Genomic DNA, 20135 nt, shown 5'->3' with positions numbered 1-20135 from the left:
AGTGCTGATTGATATAGACAGTAAATTCACAAAAGGCCTGGCTGTATCCATTGAGCAACCATTACAGTGTAGTGTATGGGCCTATACTGACAAGATAAACCAGAAAAGGCTTAAGGAAGAAATTCTTGGTGATGGAGAAACAAGCTCTTTGACGAGAGCCTTTTCAGAGTAAGATGTCAGCAATTTAAAAACCTATTATTTTAAGGTATTGTTTTTTCATGAAAAATTGTTGAAATAGGTTGGAGTTGTTATGTTTGATTGCTACATTGTATTGTTTGACATTATAAGCAGTGATTTCACGGTGTAGTCGTAGATTTGGCGCAGCACTGCTCACTGGGCATTAATACAGGTCTTCATCCATTATCTCAACTTTGATAAAATATTCTTAAAGGGACAAAAAGTACAATTGAAGAAAGTTTTGGTTCAAAATACTGACGATGAACTTGGTTATAAGAAGATTTAGGAATTTTAATAAACAACTCAATATTTTATCAGAGCTTTCAGCATTGTTCAGATCGTAGATGGGGATGAGTTCTCACACAGTGAGGAAGTGAATTTCCACACTTCTTACCAAACCCTGAAAATGTCAATGAGAGGGGCAGAGAAGGATTTCCATTTTCCAGTGTCTTTCAATGATATTGAGAAGGTAAATCCAATTTTGTACTTATCTTATCATAGTCGAGATGAGCTTACATGTATGCTACACCGTTGTCATTGGCATTCCAGTTCAGGGTTTAGGAGCAAGTCCATTCCAACATAACCATAAGTGCTATGTGCATTCAATTATCTATTTAGATATATAAGTATTTACCCATCTATTATAATTAGAATTACATGGGAAATGCATCTAGGAATAAATTGTACAAGCCTTTCTTTTCGGATGCTGGATCTGACCAACATTTTCTGGATGAGTGAATAGGTGAATGTTTTTGGAGCAGGTCATTGCTAAATTATAATACTTATATTTATCAAACATGCATGAGCCAAGAGTCAGCATGTAATGCAAGGATTTATAAAGGATTAACAAATATATCAAACTTAGAATATAAATGTTTTCTTTCCAAACATTCTTTTAAATTATTTTTAAAAATCGCCAAGTTTATCATTTATTTGACTTTGTATTTGAATATAAACAAAATTGTTTTCCAGTTTTTAAAGCATTCCCAAAATCTTACTGTGAGAATGACACAAGAAGCTGAAAAACTTCTTCATGGATATTACCTTGCAACACGGAAAGTTAGAAACGTGTCTAATGGCAGCATTATAACGTCTGGTACTTTATCGGCACTGTGAGTAATTGTACAATTAGAATACATTCAAAAAAAGTTTATATATTGTAGGGAGAAAATCAATTCACCTGTGATGAACAAAAAAAATTGTACAGGTTTTTTCTTACCTTCACAGCTGGCAAGTTTGTAATCGTGCTGGTTTAATTTTTTGACAAATGAATATAGTGGCTTCATAAATTATTTCACGTGTAAACATTTGTAGAATCTCAATGGCAGAAAGTCATGCCAGACTTTGTCTTAAAAACCGTGTAGAAGAAGAAGATGCACTTGAAGTTATTATGTTGTATGAGGAATCTTTGACCTCCATGTTTGGTATAAAATTCTAACATTAATCATTTTTATTTTTATCTAAAGATTGTTTCTACTTTTCATGTTGTTTTTTGATTAATTTATTTACATTAAAAGAGTTGATTTATTTCTTGCTGACTAGGTCCATCAGTATTAAGCATTCCTCCTCTGCCACATATCCCAGAAGACTTCATCGAAGACTACTTAGATAATCAAGTATTTTATTCAGACTTAAATGTTCCAAATTTATTGTAAGAAACTATGGCAATTTTACAGAAAATTGTTATCTTTATTTCAGAAAAACAAATCTGCTTTGCAGAGATTTAAAGCACGACTGCAACAATTTGCTGGTATGCATCCAGGACATGAAGAATGATCATAACGTTTGTAATCCTTTGGAGTGGATTTGGTAAGCTTAGATACTAACATTTTGATTTCACTTTTCTTGGATTTAGAATGATGTACTGCTGATCTTATTAAAAGTGTTCTTAATTTAGCACCTTTTGCACCACTTCCGCTTATTCACGTAAAACACAATACAAAAAACTTTAATACAAGAAAAAGTGTGACTCATTTGAGCTTTTTGGTTCATGGTCTTTGGTATGATATGAATCATATTTTGAATGCTCCATGAAAGTTCTCATCAAACAAACCATAAGAGCAAAGATCTTTTATGTTTTTTTTAATTCGTAGTGTTTTATATAAAAAAGTTATGATATATGATATACAGAGAGATAAGTTTTACAATGTAAATACTCAAAAACATTTTTTAAAAAGTTATAAAAAATAAACAGTATTATCGCTATGCATATATTTCATCTGGTTAAGACAATATACCTCTAAGACTTGAGCAACCTCAGTAAGTTACAACCTCTGTACAATGTTATGGATATTCATTAAAAACCTGAATATTGAGCACTGAAAAATCAGTGGAATTTTCATGATATGCCTTTTAATATAAAAAAGTATATCAATTTTATTAACAAAGAAGTAAAGGTGTATATTCGGTTAGCAAGTCATTTGCCCATCTTCTACAGATTGTCTATTGAAATCTGTTCCAGAAGCAAAACTGTTTATACATAAACACCTTTGCCGAATTATCCAGATTCAAGACATTGAACACTGCAATTGCTGTAGTACTTGATTTTTTTTTTTTGAGAAGATGGAAGATGGTGGCAGAGGACTCAGAGTTTCTGTATTGATATGTGGAAATGAGCAGTTGCATCTATCTATGTATAAATATATATACCCTTCTTGTCATCAAAATATATTGCACACTCTCAAGAATCATTATAGAACAATCAATTTTTTGAAGATCATTTTGCCATTCTATACTAAATATTCACCTGTATACAGTTTTTAGAAAAGTTAACCAAAGTCACAATAATGCAATGCCAATAGGATTTCTATGTTTTGCATATTTAAAAAAAATTGATCACAGCTTCATTTACTGCCATAGAATGAAATATGAACTGGGGACATTTTTTTACTAGTTATACGATGTTTTGCGAAGTTTTGAATCACTTGACTTTGAGTCACCTCATTCTAAAACAAAACTAAAACCCTAATAATATGCCTATTTCAAAGAAATAATATCACAACATATAAAGGATAAACTATCGTATATAAAAGACGGGAAAACAAAAGCAATATAAAAAGGGGGAAAGTAAAGTTTCTAAAATATTGAGATGATCACTAAATGGCTATAATTCTTGTCCTCTTTTTCACAGTCTTTGATCATAACCATTTTTTTCACCTTCAACAACGTAAGGTTTGCTCTTTTCATTGACATATCCCATGTTAGTTGCCCCTTGAGGCCCTGGTCCATCCTTGCCAAATTCTGCAGCATGTCGTGGAGAGTATCTACCAATTCTGTCTTCGTCCAAAGCTGGTCCCCAACTTTCTTCAGGTTTTAAAGCCTTTACAATCTAAGAAAAGGAAATACAAATTATATTTTAAAACAATAAATCTCCAATAAAATCAATGGGGAAAATCTCAATGATGCAGCATGGCATATGAACATAGTCCAGATGAATTTATTATTTCAATTAAGACTGAATTATTAAACTTACACCACCATATCGGATACTCTGGACAATCATTCCTCCCACTATCAATGCCAGTGGTGATACTACCATAAGCCAGCCAAGACCCTCAGCAAATGATGGGAAGATGTATTTGCCTTCGTATTTGGAGTAGTATGCAGGAGCATATGTAATGCCGGACATAATCACAATAAACTGCAACATAAATTGATAAGTTGTTCATATCAAAATCTATATACTAAATGGGATATGAGAGAACAATATACTAGTGATCAATTGAAATATTATTTTGAAAATAACAAGATTTTGCTACTACTTACGACAATCGCAACTGGTGTGATGAAGCACCAAGTCACAAACCAGTATACCCAGAAAACTCCAGGGAATCCACCCAGCATCATTTCTATATCCTTCCTGAAGTTGTTTACACCTGTGAATGAATAGAAAGAAATAGTTCACGATTATTTAGCAGATCATTCAAAAACTTTAAATAATTATGCTAAATTGTATTTTTTAAATCCTCAGTGCTAAGATTTAACACACTGAAACAATACTTTACCAAAACGAATATCAAATTGCACAACTTACCATATACATAGCATACGGCTACTAATTCACACAAGCTGACTATCATCAGGTTGTAACTTCCTGAGTACCAATCCATTAATGTCAACACATAAATTCCTCCCTAGCAAAAGAAATATACCGATAATCTGATATTTTCCTACATTATGTATAAGGTGTCAAAGAAATTATGCAAGTTTATTAATAAACTTCAATTTCTAAGTTGGTATTTTGAAGAGAAAAGATCTGTACCTTACAGACTTGTGGAATTCCCAATACAAATCCAACCATACATGCTGCAAAGGTAAAAAGAGTCTTGTGTCTTCTCAGGATGCGAGGAAAGACATCTGACAGGCCACTGATGACTGTCTCCATCATTGCAAACTGTCAAATTTAAATGCACTGATGATTTACAGGAAATGATATTATACTGATTGTATTCGGACGAAGAAAGCGTTTGAACGTAATTTCTTAGAAAAATTGCTCTCACAGTACCACAACACTGCTTTTGTCTTTACCTGACTGTCAAGTCCAAGGGTGAAAATCATGAAAAAGAAGAGGAATGCAACAATTGGTGGCCATGGGTCTGCTAATTTGGCAATTCCCTCAGGATAAGCAACAAAGGCAAGACCAGGTCCTAGCAAAAAGAAATAAAAATTATAGTCAAGTTTTGAATTGAACTGGGGAATGTCATTTGCAGAAATGAACTAATCATCCTTTATTGAATTTGAAGATTTTTACCTGAATCTGCTACCTCTTCAACTTTTCTGTTTGTGATGTAAGCCATGTGGCCAAGCAATGAGAATATGGCAAAGCCGGCAAAGACACTGGTACAACAGTTGATTAAGGACACGATCAGGGAATCTCTGAAATAGAATAGTATCACAAAATTCTAGCTGTTTGTAATATTAAAAGGATCAATGAAGGAGTTTCTAGTGAATTGGATGTGAATATTTACCTTAGAGTATTATTTTTGAATTTGTTGTAACTGGCCATAGTTAGCAACCCTCCAAAGGCTACACCCAAAGAATAGAAAATCTGGGTTGCTGCATCTCCCCATACCTATATAAAGTCAAAGAGCAAGATGTTTTAGACGCAAAATGTGCTTGTTGATAGCTATTGACTACCATTTAAACAGTCAAAGTTAAATGACTACCTTTGGTTTGCTAATTTCCTCCCATTTTGGAATGATGTAGAAGAGTATTCCATCGTAATAACCATCCAAAGTTACACCTCTGATCAGGAGAATAATTAACACAACATAGGGGAAAGTGGCGGTAAAGTACACAACCTGTAATGCACAAATTAAAAATAAATGTAAGATATATCCCATGTTCATAAGTTGATGCTGTAAATATGTTTAGGAATAATATAAATCATGAATAGAGATGGCAATTGGATAATTTTTTGAAGTAATATGGTTGGTGGTATATTATTCTTACCAAGAATTATTGAAAGGAGAGGCCTTGTTTATTATTATTATATAGTTTTGTAGACAGAACATATATTAACATGGCTTAACATTTATAAAATAACATAATGATTTTTTTTACTGAAATTCTTTACTTTTTAAAACAAATACAAATTAACAAATCTTATATGTAAAAAGATACTAGTATATATTAATATGAGAGCATTGCTTCAAGTGGCTAAGTGATCATGATCTTGCCAACCAATAAATCCTTACCACACCCATCAATTACATTTAAAAGTAGATAATAATATTTTACATTAAATATAAAATAACATAATGATTACATATAGTTGTACTGAAATAAAATTATATAGTTTTGATTTCAACCTTGTCACATATATTTCTTTTCAAACAAATTCAAATTTACAATTCTTATATGTCTTGTAAATCACTAAATTTGTCGATTCCATTGTTTAAGATTTGAACATGGTACATAAGAGTTTGAATTTTATTTTAGAAAAAAAAATAATGACAAAAAGCAACACAATTAAAAATTATTTTTTACATGCTTCAAATGTGGCTAAGTGATCATGATCTTGCACAAAGGAAAGTTTCAAAGGTTGGAGGTCGGCTAAATCCCAAAATTAATGAAAAGAAACGTTTCTGCTTATATATTAAGGTCAATTAAATACAATTTTGATACCTATATTTCTGAATACGAAACCTGTATCCCTCTTAGTAGGTATATATTTAAATGTAATTTATCTGAAGATTAATTTCTTTTTAATTTAGTCAATGAATTGCGTTTACCAATTATCGTTACAATCCATTTGACAACTGGCCACATAAATCCAATTATATCAATAATATTTTGTTTATTTCTAAGTCTTAAATTCATCTTTGGCAACCTTTTTGCAGTTTGTTTACTTTTAGTTTTAATTAATTTAATTGTTGTTGATAATTTAAAACAAGGGCTTATAATTGGTAAAAAAAGAAACAAAAAATAGAAAAAAAGAAACAAATATTAAACCACAAGACTTTTTCAATGCACACAATACTCAGTTTTGTTTGAATTATTGCATTTTGTCATAAATTGCAACATACTCAATGAAATTGTTAACAAACTGTCGATGCTTTGTGTGTTTGTGAGATCATAGCAAAATACGTCTGACTCTTATATTTTTTGTCTGAGAGCACAATTAATGAACTTCACTGAATTGATTGGTAGAAATGATTTTCACATTTGGGATGACAAATTGTTTGTCTTTGATTTCTTATTACTGCCTTAAAATGCTTCATTGAAATGATTTTTATGTCAATAATTGCTTTTTTTTCAAAATTTTCTTATTACTAATTTACATTTTATTACAAGCTTGAAATGTACGTTACCTACTCATATTCTGAGGCAATCGTGTCTTTATAGTGGTGATTGCGACATATAACACGATGTGATTACATAGAGAATCTTTTTTTTAATAAACTGAAACAAAACGATGAACTTAATTTTAAGCCTTTTATCAAACAGAAATATATCTTGAAATGTACACATTTACGAATCTTATATGTTAAAAAAGACAGTAACTACAAAATAGAATTTTACTACATGACATGTTAGGTTCCAGTATCTATAGAAAATGACAAGATTCCAAACTATCCTAAACAAAACAGAGAGAAGAATTTAAAGGATATATTTAAAAAATGTTTTTATACATCTGGATCAAAAAGTAACCATTGCTTTTTGAAAGAGTCAAACGCACGTTTTTATGTTGCTGACAGAGTTGGTAGGATGTGTTGGTGTTAAGATGAACTATTCCAATTGTGATTTTAATGATTACATTTTTTTTACATATCTTTTTGGACATTGAAGAGAGAGTAACGTACATTTCAAGCTACATTTCTGAATAAAATCACCCTCTGCTTTATCGTCTTGTCATTATTCCATGTATTATAATTTGATGAAAAAAATCTGGAAACAAAATCTTCATATTTCTTTCAAAGGTAATTGATAGAAAAATTGTTTTCTTGAATTTTTTAAAAAATCAGAGAGGCATGTGTGCCCTTATATTGAGAATGGGTGACCATCCCAAAGTAGGTGTACGTTTAAATGTAATTTATTTTAAAATATGCTCCCGTTAGATAGGAGTTGTATCAATAATATTTTCCCCACAGCTTTAATTATTATTATTTGTTCAGTTCACCTATTCCACTTTCAATGCACGACTGTAATAAATTGCACTTCATCGATGATTTGTGTATTTTGGAGAGGGAAAATTAATTTACTTCACTGAATTCATTAGTAGGGATTTTCATTTGGGTTTGTTTGTCTTTAATCTACCGATGAATGTTAGTTATAGGGTTAATAGTTTGCCTCACTGAATCCACAGGTACTTGTGGACAGGACCCCCCCCCCCCCCCCATATATATTCAACCCCGGGACTTATTCGACATTTTTTTCAAAAATTATATTTATTACACCTATTCATTATGTGTACAATATGAAAAAATCGTCAAAACCCAAAACAATCGCTATACAAAAAAAAAAAATACCACACTATACATTATAAGGGAGAAAGGTATGCCACTCCGGTTTGTTTACGTTGTACCCCCAATGGTCTTTCTGGGTTTAAAAACATGTATATATTTTATTTCAACCTAAAATGTCGATTCACATCGTCTCTACATATATTTCTGTCTTAGTGCATGCTTTCCGATTAAATCTGCATCTCGTAAGAAGCCAACAATATCTGATTATCTCCTTGAACAGTTTTCCAGTCAGAACGTTGAAATTTCCTTGCATAGAGAATGTTTTACTTATTAGGATAACGTCCGAGAGAGTTTTGGACTGACGTAATAATCTCTCTCGGGTTTTATCATACATTCTCTATGCACTTCCGTTGCTTTTACTTAGGGAAATTTCAAACCGGAGTGGCATACCTTTCTCCCTTATAATGTATAGTGGGGTATTTTTTTTTGTAGAGCAATTGTTTTGGGGTTTTGACGATTTTTTCATATTGTACACATAATGAATAAGTGTAATAAATATAATTTTTGAAAAAAAATATGTTCAACAAGCCCCGGGGTTGAATATTGGGGGGGGGGGGGGGGGTCCTGTCCACAAGAAAAGGCATTTTTAATATTTTTTATATTTTTAAAACTTTTTAAAAATAACGTAAATACTAGAACATACTGGTACTTTATTTCCTATATGTATGTTGTACACCATCCTATAAGGCAGAAGAAAATAAAAACCCATGCAAACAGTAAACAGATAAGATTTCTAATGCTGACGTCACCAATATCATCCAAACCTTCAGGTGCATCTTGCAGCTGAAGCACTTGTCTCCTATATTTAATATAGAAGAGAAAAGGCATAATATTTTTTATATTTTTAAAACTATTTTAATCGTCGCCTTTCAAGGCACCATAAAAAAATAATTTTGTCTCTAATGAAGCTCAACTTTATTTTGCCACAATGAAAAGATTTACACGACTTGTAGAAATTTTTAAGCCAATCGCTTACGTCCAGAATTCTTCACTTGCTGTTCTAAATTTCCTTTTACATGCTTCTGTGAAGTTGGACTGTAGGATTGTAGAGTTGTATTGTGAGTAATCCGTATAGCTTGTGTCATAGAAACTATTTACATCCTCTAAAGTTTTGTTCAGGCAGGCAGGAAAGCTCAGTGCTGTAATTAAAAAATAAATGATGATGGAGATAAATGTAAAGTGCAGACAAATATGATTTTGTTTTATATGCCTACAATGTCTCATGTTGGAACGTGTGTCCACGTTACTACTAGTATTCATATTTTTTTATTCATTGATTTCCTTACTCAGAAGGCTTGCTGATTTGTTGCCTTCATCCATCTCGGATAATTTCGGATACGGCTTAATTCTGCAATCATCTGTATTCCATGTGTTATTACAGGACTGCCATGGTAACACTGTGTCTATGCTGACAAAGGACACAAACATATAGTAGATTGAGTACATGATGATGACGTTGTAGTAAATGCTGACCATAGCACTGATCAGACACATCGCCCAGCCAATACCTGAAATCCAAGGGGAAATAAAGATAAAGAATAACTTTACTTTCAAGTGTGATGAAGAATTTCAAACAAACTTATATACATCTTTGGGAAAAGATCATTAAAAGAAAATATCTTTTAGAGTGATTATTTACCCATGAAAAATGGACTGACTTTCCACACTGTGACTGGACCTTCTGAGGCAAATTGGCCGAAAGAAAGTTCAAAATAGAACAGTGGAATTCCAGCGATGACCAACATGATCGCATAAGGAATAAGAAAGGCACCTGCAATCAGATTTATATTCAACTTTATCAATTTTCAGCAAAGAAATAATAATAATGCGTAATGTTCATGAGTAAAGTTTGTCAGGGGATGAATTTTTACATATATTACCTCCTCCATTTCTGTAGCAAAGATATGGAAATCGCCAAACATTTCCCAAACCTACGGCATAACCAATACAGGACAAAATAAAGTCTAGTTGTCCTGACCAGTTACCACGCTCTAATTCCTCCTTCCCCTGAAATTAAAGAAATGAAAAATATTATATTGCTTAGACAAAAGTATGTGATTAGGACATTGCTTGTGTGTAGGATGTCAGTTCTCATCACTTTGAATGATTATAGTTGTTATTGTAAGGGGAAAATTCTATTAAAGATATACCTGGCTGTATTTCTCATGAATAAAATGCTTGTAAACAAGAATAAGCCTAAATAGTTTTTTTTTCAAATATAATGCATTCAGATAACAAGGGGTCTGTCATGGGCAAGAATGCAATAGGGGATTATAACCAAACGAAACTTTTAAACAATACTTTTAGGAAGACTATACCTAGTTTCACACTAATCATAGTAGAATGTAAGCAAATAAAAGATGTTTAATTTAAGTAAACAAAGTTTTGTAGATACGTATTCAGTATTTTAATGCTCCAGTGGGGAACTATTCTTAACATACCGATCCTGTTAAAATCGTTTGTTGAAAATAGACCTTTTTTCTCTCACTACAAATTTCAGGTTTTAAATGTCCAAAAAGACAACCAGTTTGAATTTTTTGCAGTGTTTTTTAATCAGAATTCTGAATTTTTGAAATATTAGTTTTCAATTATTGAGAAAGTATAGAAATTTTCTCGGGTATAAGAACTTGGCAGTACCATGAATTCTATTCGACACTCTCAGTTTATCATTTAATGACTACCGGGATAAACTTTGCATATACTCTTTGTCGTGTAAAACACATTCAATCTTTAAAGTAATATGAGCTGAAACTTTGATAATGGAAATTGTAACTAACTATTTCAGTGACAGAAAAGGGACGTTTACAAACATCTGTTGTTCATATTTGCAATTTCGGAAGAATATTTATAAGCTTTGATTAAAGCAAAATCGATTTATTGTTATCCTGTACAATATAGATTTCTTATATTCATGTAATACCACACATTTTATGGAACGGATATCTTTCTCATGAAAAAATTGAATACTCCAGTACTAGGTAGTACTTTATCTTATTCTAGATATTTAAATTACATACCGTTTTATTATAACAACGCATTTTTACAGCAAAATAAAATGCAAAAAAAAATGCAATCCATATTGCTTTAAGCTTGTTTAGTGGTATGCATTGTTTATTTTAACCAGTTACATTATGCATACATTACTTTTCCTTCAAAATGTTTAAAATAGTTTATTTGGTGAAATTGATGGGATATATATCTTTTAATTATGTGATTTTCTGTCAGATAACAATGTCCACGGGCATCGCCCACAAAGATTTCAATATCGTGATTTGTTATTAAATTTTCTTCAAAATACAAAAAAATTAACGTGGCAACCTGACACTGTTTTCAAAGGAAAATCACCCTTGAAATGTGCCATCAAATTTTCCAGGCTATTAAAATGTTTGAATTTAAAAAATGTTGAATTAATCTCTAAGCCTGCAAAAATCAGCATATTTTAATTTTGGAAAAATTGGCTTCTACGTATACATGTACAGTATTACATTGGTTTACTATAAGGCGTTAGGTTGAAGCTTAAAAAGTTAAATCCTATTACTTCCTAAAGTTTGATGTCAAATTACATTTTTAGGGCACAATAAAGGTTAACCGGTTAACCTTCTTCTTACATACAGTTTCATTATAAAATTGCATTTTTACTCGGCAAAATAAATATGGTAAATAAAAAAAATAAAATGTTAATTTGTTTATAAGTGTAATTTTCTTTATCGTATGACTTAATGTTTATTTTCACTAAATACGATTGATTGGTTTTCACACAATTGATACTTTTCCTAGCAGGTTATACAATGTTTGAAATAGTTATAATTACCTCATTAAATAATTTAACAAGATGCCGATATATATCATGTATATGTATAGTGAAATTGTCAACAGAACAGCTGATACCATACCTGTAAAATGTAATAAATGTGAATTGGTGTTATCGTGACTTCAAATTTCAATAATTATTTCCTTGAATTGTGACATATATCGGGGGTAATACAACCCTTTGTAAAATAGCGTGAAACATTTAATGTTTATTTTTCTTCTTATTTAATTAATTTTTGATGATAAATATTTAAAATTGTTGAATTAATCTTTTTAACTTTATAAAAATTAATTCATATGTGTTTTATTAGAAAAATTGAGTAATAGATGAGATAAATGATACATATAAATAAATTATTTACTATAAGGTTGAACTATTAACCGGTTCCTAAAGTTAGGACTTGCCAACACTAATTTTAACATAGAGATGTACGTATATATCTTATCATAGACATGAACAACAAGACCTTAATTCAATATTAAATGCAAACAGGTATCAATATAAGTCTCTTCGAGAAATCGTATTTGTAGTTAAATCCTATTTTTATGAAATAAATTATTTACAGAAGGTTGAAATTGTATGTTTATTTCGTACTGGGACTTGCTCCATGTTTTGCAAAAAACAAAAGATGTAATAAAAATATACATATTAAGCATGTGCTATTTCTCTATAATGAAGAAAAGGCTTTTAACATTAGAAAAAAAGACAACTGTGTGATTGATTGTAAATGATTGCCAACTGTTTCAAGAATTATCACTTTTATATTATCAGTTTTGATTAAATTGTTGAAGGAAACTTTGTACAATTACAAATATGTTGGTATCGATTAGTATAAACTTGAGTTATTATTTATTCAGAAAAAGTCAGAAAGGATGAACAACTTATAATATCTATAAATGCTCTCCAAAATGCCAAGGCATGCCTTTATAAAGGAACGGAATGAAAGAAAGATTTATAAAAAGAATGACTGTTTTTCTATGTCTAATTCACTGTGAAGAAACTGTTAAACGTATCTTTAAAAGGCATTTATAAAGTTGACTTATGCGTGACACTTTATATTTGTTGTTTTCACAGTTTGATATAAAAGTTGTGTGCAAACACTATTTAAACTATTTAGATTTTACAGACTTCTCTGAGGAGAGAAAAGGAACAATGTATATTTCTTCAATCATGAAGAAATTGGAAAGAGGAGCTGATTAGTTTGAATACTACTTCTGTCGCGCATATACTTAAAGGGGGACGATAGGGCTAAAAAGTACCTTCAAATATTTTACTCTAAAGAAATCTGATTTTTGTCTTTCATTCGTTCTAAGCTTAACAAAGGGTTAAAAAATATACTTTTCAGTCCAAATTTTAAATCTCTATCCCAAACAAATGTGTTATTGTATACAACTGTACCATGTTCTTTTTCTTTTGGTAAAATCGAATATTTAAAGCCGCTTTAAGATGCAAGTCCTTGAATTGTCTACCAGGGCACTGCAAAATTTTATGGCCCATCAATCTTATGGTGAAATGAATATGGTGTGTAAGTTTTCCCCACATACAAATTTCGATATAGGGGGAAAACGTCAAAGAAGTGCATTTGAAATTTAACTAAAAATTTGGCAATCCTAAAAGCATTTCAAACAACCTATCAATTAATAGCAAAAAGATATATATTAATACAGTCGTGAAGGAAGGTAAAACAATGCATGAGAATAAGGGCGAAACTCTGAACAAAAATATACTCCCAATATGAATTTGGAACTGGTTTTAAATACAAGGAAACGCAGACTTCCATCCATTTTTGACTTTCTTGTCTTAATGTCATACTTGGACATTCGAGGTTTTTTGATTATAAAAATTCATAAATGCATACTTGCATAGAGCATTTATTTAAACAAACGTGACATATTTCTCTGAATAAGTTCTCTGAGAAAGTTTATTTTACAAGTGTTAACCATATATTTTGATAATTTTCTCAGACATTCACACATACTTTCATTACAATAAATAAAAGAAAGGTTACAAAAAGGATGCTTGTTTTAATTTCTAATTCATTTTGGTTATAGCTCTGTTTTTCATACTCTTGCTTGTCATACCATGCACATTCTCAAGAATTCACGATGGCTATCATTATGATTTTTTTAAGGCTTTTTGATGTCATTATATATTTTATACCCCGGTATACTTTGAGAGATTCATTCCAATTTGGCCCAAAATTCATGTTTACAATTTTTTTTCTAATATGTAATGATATATAGTGTAATTGTAAATTAATATTTCGCTCTTTACAATGTAGCCCCCCCCCCCCCCCGATTTGAATGCATTTACTATTAAAGAATTCTTTATACGTATTTTTATTTATGTATTTTCGATTAACATGTATGGACTATAATGAAAAATTTGCATATTTAGTACTTCGTTACACCTATTCCAAGTTGTTATTATATTACAGATATTTTCCTCGTTGCAATTGTTGACGGCTAACTGAATGTCAAGTTTTTACTTTGTTGATCTTCAACTTTTATATCAAGATCTCTACACTGTGGGATTTTGAAAGGAGCGGGAACATTTTCATTATAGAAAACCGGTTCATTAAACACAGCCCTCATAGAAATAATACACGTGTACTTGCACATATACACCTTCTTTGTAAGTTTGAAAGGTCTTGTTACGCTCTAGTTAAGGCTGGCATTGCATTTACCTGAGGATTTTGAGGAGGTTTTAATGTGAACCTGGAATTACACTTTTATAAACAAACTGTTTGAGAAACATTAAATAAAAATAAAATGAATATTCGAGTATATATGCGAGATACTTGTTGCTCTGTACAATATGCATATAAAATCTGACATTAGTCATGTGCTAATATTTACAATGAATAAAAAACGAAGTCTCATTTTATCAAAAAATATGCCTTCAGGAACATTACGTCGTGCATTGTAGGTCATTTAGTGCATTGGCAATTTATTTTTCGTCATCGAAAGGCTTAAAGTGTACGTTAACCTAATTTTAAGAATCGAGATATTTATTTACAAAATTATTATACAATATACTTTTGAAAAATGCATATAAATGCCCTTTCCTTGGTGTTTTTCTCATTTTAAGTTGCAAAATGAATTGCATGATCTATAAATTGTCAAGTAATTAATCTGTTTCCCCAAAGAAATATGGAGCGATAAGCGACAGTATTTTCGTGTAAGGAAATGTCCACGACCACTTTTATTCGCTGGTCAAGTGATTCACTAAATCCGTGACAATCTAAAGTCCATCCAAACGTGTGGACATGTTGATGAATTACATTTATTTTCATCTGTTTTCTAGTTTGACTTGTGCCCTAGGACGTGTACACCGGCTGTGACTTTATAGATCACTGTTAGGTTTACTCCTCATGGTCAAATGCTAATGCTGGTACGATGTTACGCATTTCAGAAGCTGTTTACATCATTCGATTGCACAATGTATCCGAAAAATATATTTATTTCTTTGATACATTTACGTATATTTCTTGTAAAATAAAGTGGTACGAAATTGTAAGGATTGCTTTGGAATACTTTTCAATGATGCAATTTATAATAGTCTAAAAAAAAGTGAAATGGAAAAGACGGATGCTATTTAGCCTACTGCTCTAGAACTTTGATCAGTTATGTAGAATTCCGAATATATTTGATATTAATGTATCAATATGAACTCAGTCAAAAGAAGAAGAAACAAAACAATAACGACATGGTGTTTGGCTACTATGTTTTGTCCATTTCACTCTTCATAACGCTGTATTTTCCTTAATAGGTTTACACACATGTCATTTTATGAACTATAAGATTGATATATGTTCTAACATGTTACAATCCAAGAATGTTTCTCACATCAATGAACATAACATTTTCGCCAACACAGAACGTTAGCCTTTTCTCGCTGATTGGATTTTGTTTATCTTTATATAGTTTATATTCCCTAGGAAAACATTTACTTTTTGCTTATATGGATTTGAATATGAATTTTTAAAAAAAAAAAAAAAATGTCCATTTCATTTGGTTTCTTTTATATTTTCTTGCATTTATTAAAACCATTAAAAACTTTTTAAACACCAAAAATTCCTACTAAAAACATCATCTATTGAAAGTTGAAGAGTTTTCTTTCAGTAAATCTTTTTACCTTTTACAAAAATATGTGTTATTAAAAAGTTAAAAATATTCATTGTATATAGTCACGTGACAATCCGCCTAACCACGGAAAGTAGAAAACTATTTAAAAGACATAAAACCCTCCAGTAAAAAAAAATTACCTATTGAATACACAAATTGTGGTAAATTTCCATCTGATACGTATAGGTGCACACTGAAAAAATAGGGTAGAAATACAAAACAAGTTTTAATGTTCTGGATATATGTAGATTTAATTTTCTCGTAGAAATTTTTATTTCAAATCGATGTTGTTGACGGAATGCATTAACAGTGACCAGTATTGTTGGAGCTTTGTGCGACCTCGGTCAGCCAGATTTGTTATTCATCAAAAACTGACCAACCGAGGAACATAAAAATCGAAGTGGATTTTTAAACGAAAACAAATTCAGTGTCGTTAATAACACACAGAGAATGCCTTCACAAATAAAGGACTTGGGAAGAAATAGTTTAAATACGATTTGAACGAAATCCTCTTGCGGTATTGAAAACCCTTTCACCACATTCAAATGGTAATTTTAAGTAAACGTGCACAACCATCCGTAACCACCCTTAAGTAGATGATTAATATATTCATATTCAATGGTAAAACTTCATGACCGTACATAGGCTGTCAGACGGTCAACATGATTTACGTAATTGTTTGATGTAGACAAAATATAATTCATAAGATTGAGACACAGTTTTTTCCTTTTAAGTGTCTGTCATAGAGATTATTGGGAAAAGTGCACTGGAACACTAAACCTTGTGCATGCACTTAAAAGTTTGTCAAAATCGTGGAGTTCAGGGCATTATGCACATATCTTCGATCTGAACCGTATGTCATATTTTGATTCGGTAAAAAGTACAATTTTGTAAATAATAAAGAGGGGTCATTCCAAGGGAGATTTTTTTTTATTTTTTAAAAGCAATTTTCAGTTATTCATTGTGTTGCGTGATGGAAATTTTTATCAATCGCTCTTTTATCATGAATCATTATTGTGAATGTTAACATGTCTGCATGCTAAAAATTTATCTTACTTTAATGAAATATTTAAGGTAGAACCTATGCCGCAGAAGAAGTAAATGTGAAGAACATGTTAGAAGAAAATTATGAATGATTACATTCTTTTGAATTCAATTCTATTAATATTAGATTTAAGAATTAACATTATGTACTTACATTATATGCTTACATTATATGATAACCAGAACAAAGTGTTGTCTACTGTAGAATAAAGCTATTTTAAATAAGAATCCATTCATACCAAAAATGACTGGCAGTAACTGTTTTAGAACTGTTTTATTAGTGTAGTAACGCAAAAACTTGAAAATTGATGATTGTGGCTTGATTCTAATGCTCTAACTTGTTTATCTAATGCTTGTTGTTACATTTAATTGTGATACGCATATTCCATTGAACTCCCATTTGATAAAAACAGAGGGGGGAAATGCAGGTGAATAAGTGTACATGGTTGTAAATTTTATTTTATATCAAAACAGGGGTATAAATCACTTCTCCAATCTCTCGCAAGCCAACTACGTATACGTGTGTTAAAGTTTAAATGACATTTTATATTATATAACAAGCGTCCCATGGTCTTAACATTAAATGCCCAGTGCCTATAGTTCACCTTTTCTAAGCCACTTCTTCTTGGCTTACCTTGAAGAAGTGGAGATCCTGGGGATGAAATTATGCTTTATCCCCGGTGTATATATGTGTTTGTTTTCTAGTTTATTTCCAGGAGCAAGTGCACTCCAGAGTTACTAAAAATTCCACATCATGGACCAAACTTGCATGGTTGTTGCATATGTAAATATGCACAATAATTGACTTGTTGCTAACCTAATTTGGTTGTTGGAAGAGGAGTTTAAGTTTTTGAGCAGGTCAATTCACAAGAAACTATAACACATAAAATATGACAAACGACTTGTTATGATAATGTATTTAAGGATATATATTAATAACATGCTTCAGATAATGGATCTAACCTACATTTTCATGAAAAACGACCATGTTAAAGTTGTTTGAGAAAATTCATTTACCAAGTAAGTATTTAAGCCGCATGTCGACCAAATGTGCATGGATGATGCATAATGCATTGCTGTTTCTTTCTAATTATGTTTCCAGATGCTGTTTCCAATTTTTCTTTTATTCCATTGTTTAGTCCACAAAACTTGCATGAATGATGCAGCAAGATTAAATTTTACCAGGCTTTCTTCCACATTTAACTTTGAAAAGATAACTTTCACCAAACTTTCCCAAGTAGAAATTCTAACAAGGTCAAGATTGCATAGATGTGCAGCTAGGGATGTACATTACCAAAACATTTTTGTAGCATGAAATTTTGACTTTCTTAAGGATGCAGCATTTAATCAATATTGAAAATATAACCTACATTCATTTTTTATGATGCAAGGAAATTCGACTTTACACTTATAAAGAATATTTTTTGAATTTTGCAGTTAAAGGCCTTACCAAAAAGATAATTTTCCAAGTATAAAATGGAGAACCATTTCTCCTGTGAAGAGAAGTCGCGAAATAATGAGGGTTCATTGATGCAAAGACAACAATTCCAAGGTGGCTTTCTTAAAGGGATTAAATATGAATCAATAGGCCACAGAATTATTGCGACTTAACGTTGATATTTGAATATACGGAGGGAGTATTAAAATTCTCAGTCAAAAGGAAATTAATACACAAGCCTTCCCTGGTAGTGTAAATTCAAAAGTGGTCAAACCATTGCTTCCCAGAGTTAGGACTGGAGAAATATAGATTTTAACATAGAGGTGTATACATGTATATCTTATCATAGAAATGAACAACAGGACCACAATTCAATATTAAATGCAAAAAGGTTTCCATATAAATCTCTAAATCGTATTTGCAAAAAGGTCAAAGTCTTCTAGGACTTGAATACCATTGGTTCAATGAAACAAAAGGGTACAGGCATAGAATTATCCTAGGAATATGTTTTCTTACTTTTTTAAGAACCAATCATCATATTAAAGGACAGCTGATCAAATTATATGAAAACATTTTAATACAGTTAAGAATCTTGCTGTTGAAGGGAAATGGACTAGGTCAGTATGAGTTAAGACATGGTATTGGATATGATGTACAGCAGACTGTACTGTAAAATCATATATTTTCGTGGGGTCAAATTTTCGATATTTGAGACATTTTGCATTTCGCATTGGATACCTCTAAAACAACGAAAATTAAACGCCCACGAAAATTTGTCATTCCACAGTATGTATATTTATACATTTAAACTAAAAGACACCCAAAGATCAACTGTTCTGTACTTTTATGTATAAATAAAGGAGTACCTAGTTCGTGATGACTTGGTGCAACACGTACTATGTTTCCCACTTGTCAACTTTAAGAGATACAGAATGCTACTGAAACTTGATTTTAAAACTTTTAAGCTTGAAATATGCATATGAATAGATCTTAAAGTACAACATTATTTAAAAGATAAAGAAAGAGATCCCTTAATGTTTGTTAAGAAACACAGATCGAGTTTCAAATCTTGTTTTTATTTAACAAAGCATACTAATAGGTAAATATGGGTAAATTTCTTTTTATTTGCGAGAACCTTTATACTTTGGAATTATTGCACAATAAGAGAAGTTTGTTGTACAAAAAATGGGATGTTTATATTACAGAATGGTAGACGAGATTTTATCTTAAGCTGGATTCGTGATGTTTAAAGCGACAGAGTTCATCAAAAGGAAGTGTCAAGGGAACCGTATTAAGTTACACAGTTAGTTTAGGACTTAATAGGAGTAATCCAGAATGGAATATGGATATTGGATAAATATTTGGAGAGACGAAAACATTTACCCTGTCAAAAGATTTTTTTGTGTGTTCCTTATCATATTTGATAAATATCTAAGTAAAATATTTTTGTACATCATATATTATTAGAAAACCTGCAAATTCTTTGCTCGCCACATTATCACAATCATCTATAGAACAAAATCTTTAAAGTTTTTTCTTTGGCTTCAGCAGTGATAATGAATGACCAAATG

General features: G+C 31.1%; 1 protein-coding gene and 1 long non-coding RNA gene across 2 annotated transcripts; one reads left to right on the top strand and one right to left on the bottom strand.

The window, feature by feature from the left end:
• The first annotated feature begins 1491 nt into the window (after positions 1-1491).
• On the top strand, positions 1492-20050 carry LOC134261687 (uncharacterized). The gene is made up of 4 exons (XR_009990864.1): positions 1492-1601; positions 1720-1793; positions 1876-1960; positions 19770-20050. It is a non-coding gene; the product is annotated as an uncharacterized LOC134261687 (long non-coding RNA).
• On the bottom strand, positions 2741-11182 carry LOC134261686 (sodium- and chloride-dependent glycine transporter 1-like). The gene is made up of 16 exons (XM_062744099.1): positions 11162-11182; positions 10025-10151; positions 9784-9915; positions 9431-9652; positions 9121-9283; positions 8821-8943; positions 8488-8503; positions 5343-5477; positions 5145-5248; positions 4928-5052; positions 4705-4823; positions 4439-4570; positions 4211-4310; positions 3943-4052; positions 3650-3817; positions 2741-3505 (listed from the first exon to the last, which is right to left on the bottom strand). The coding sequence occupies exons 1-16, from the start codon at positions 11180-11182 to the stop codon at positions 3302-3304; spliced, it is 2001 nt and encodes a 666-aa protein (XP_062600083.1). The 3' UTR covers positions 2741-3301.
• Positions 20051-20135: the final 85 nt, after the last annotated feature.

The sequence above is a fragment of the Saccostrea cucullata genome, unplaced genomic scaffold (assembly GCF_032062105.1).
Source record: "Saccostrea cucullata isolate Sc308-1 unplaced genomic scaffold, CSIRO_AGI_Scuc_v1 ctg10884, whole genome shotgun sequence".
Lineage (NCBI taxonomy): Eukaryota > Metazoa > Mollusca > Bivalvia > Ostreida > Ostreidae > Saccostrea > Saccostrea cuccullata.
The sequence above is the reverse complement of the archived record's forward strand: the minus strand, read 5'-3'. Positions and strand labels throughout refer to the sequence as shown.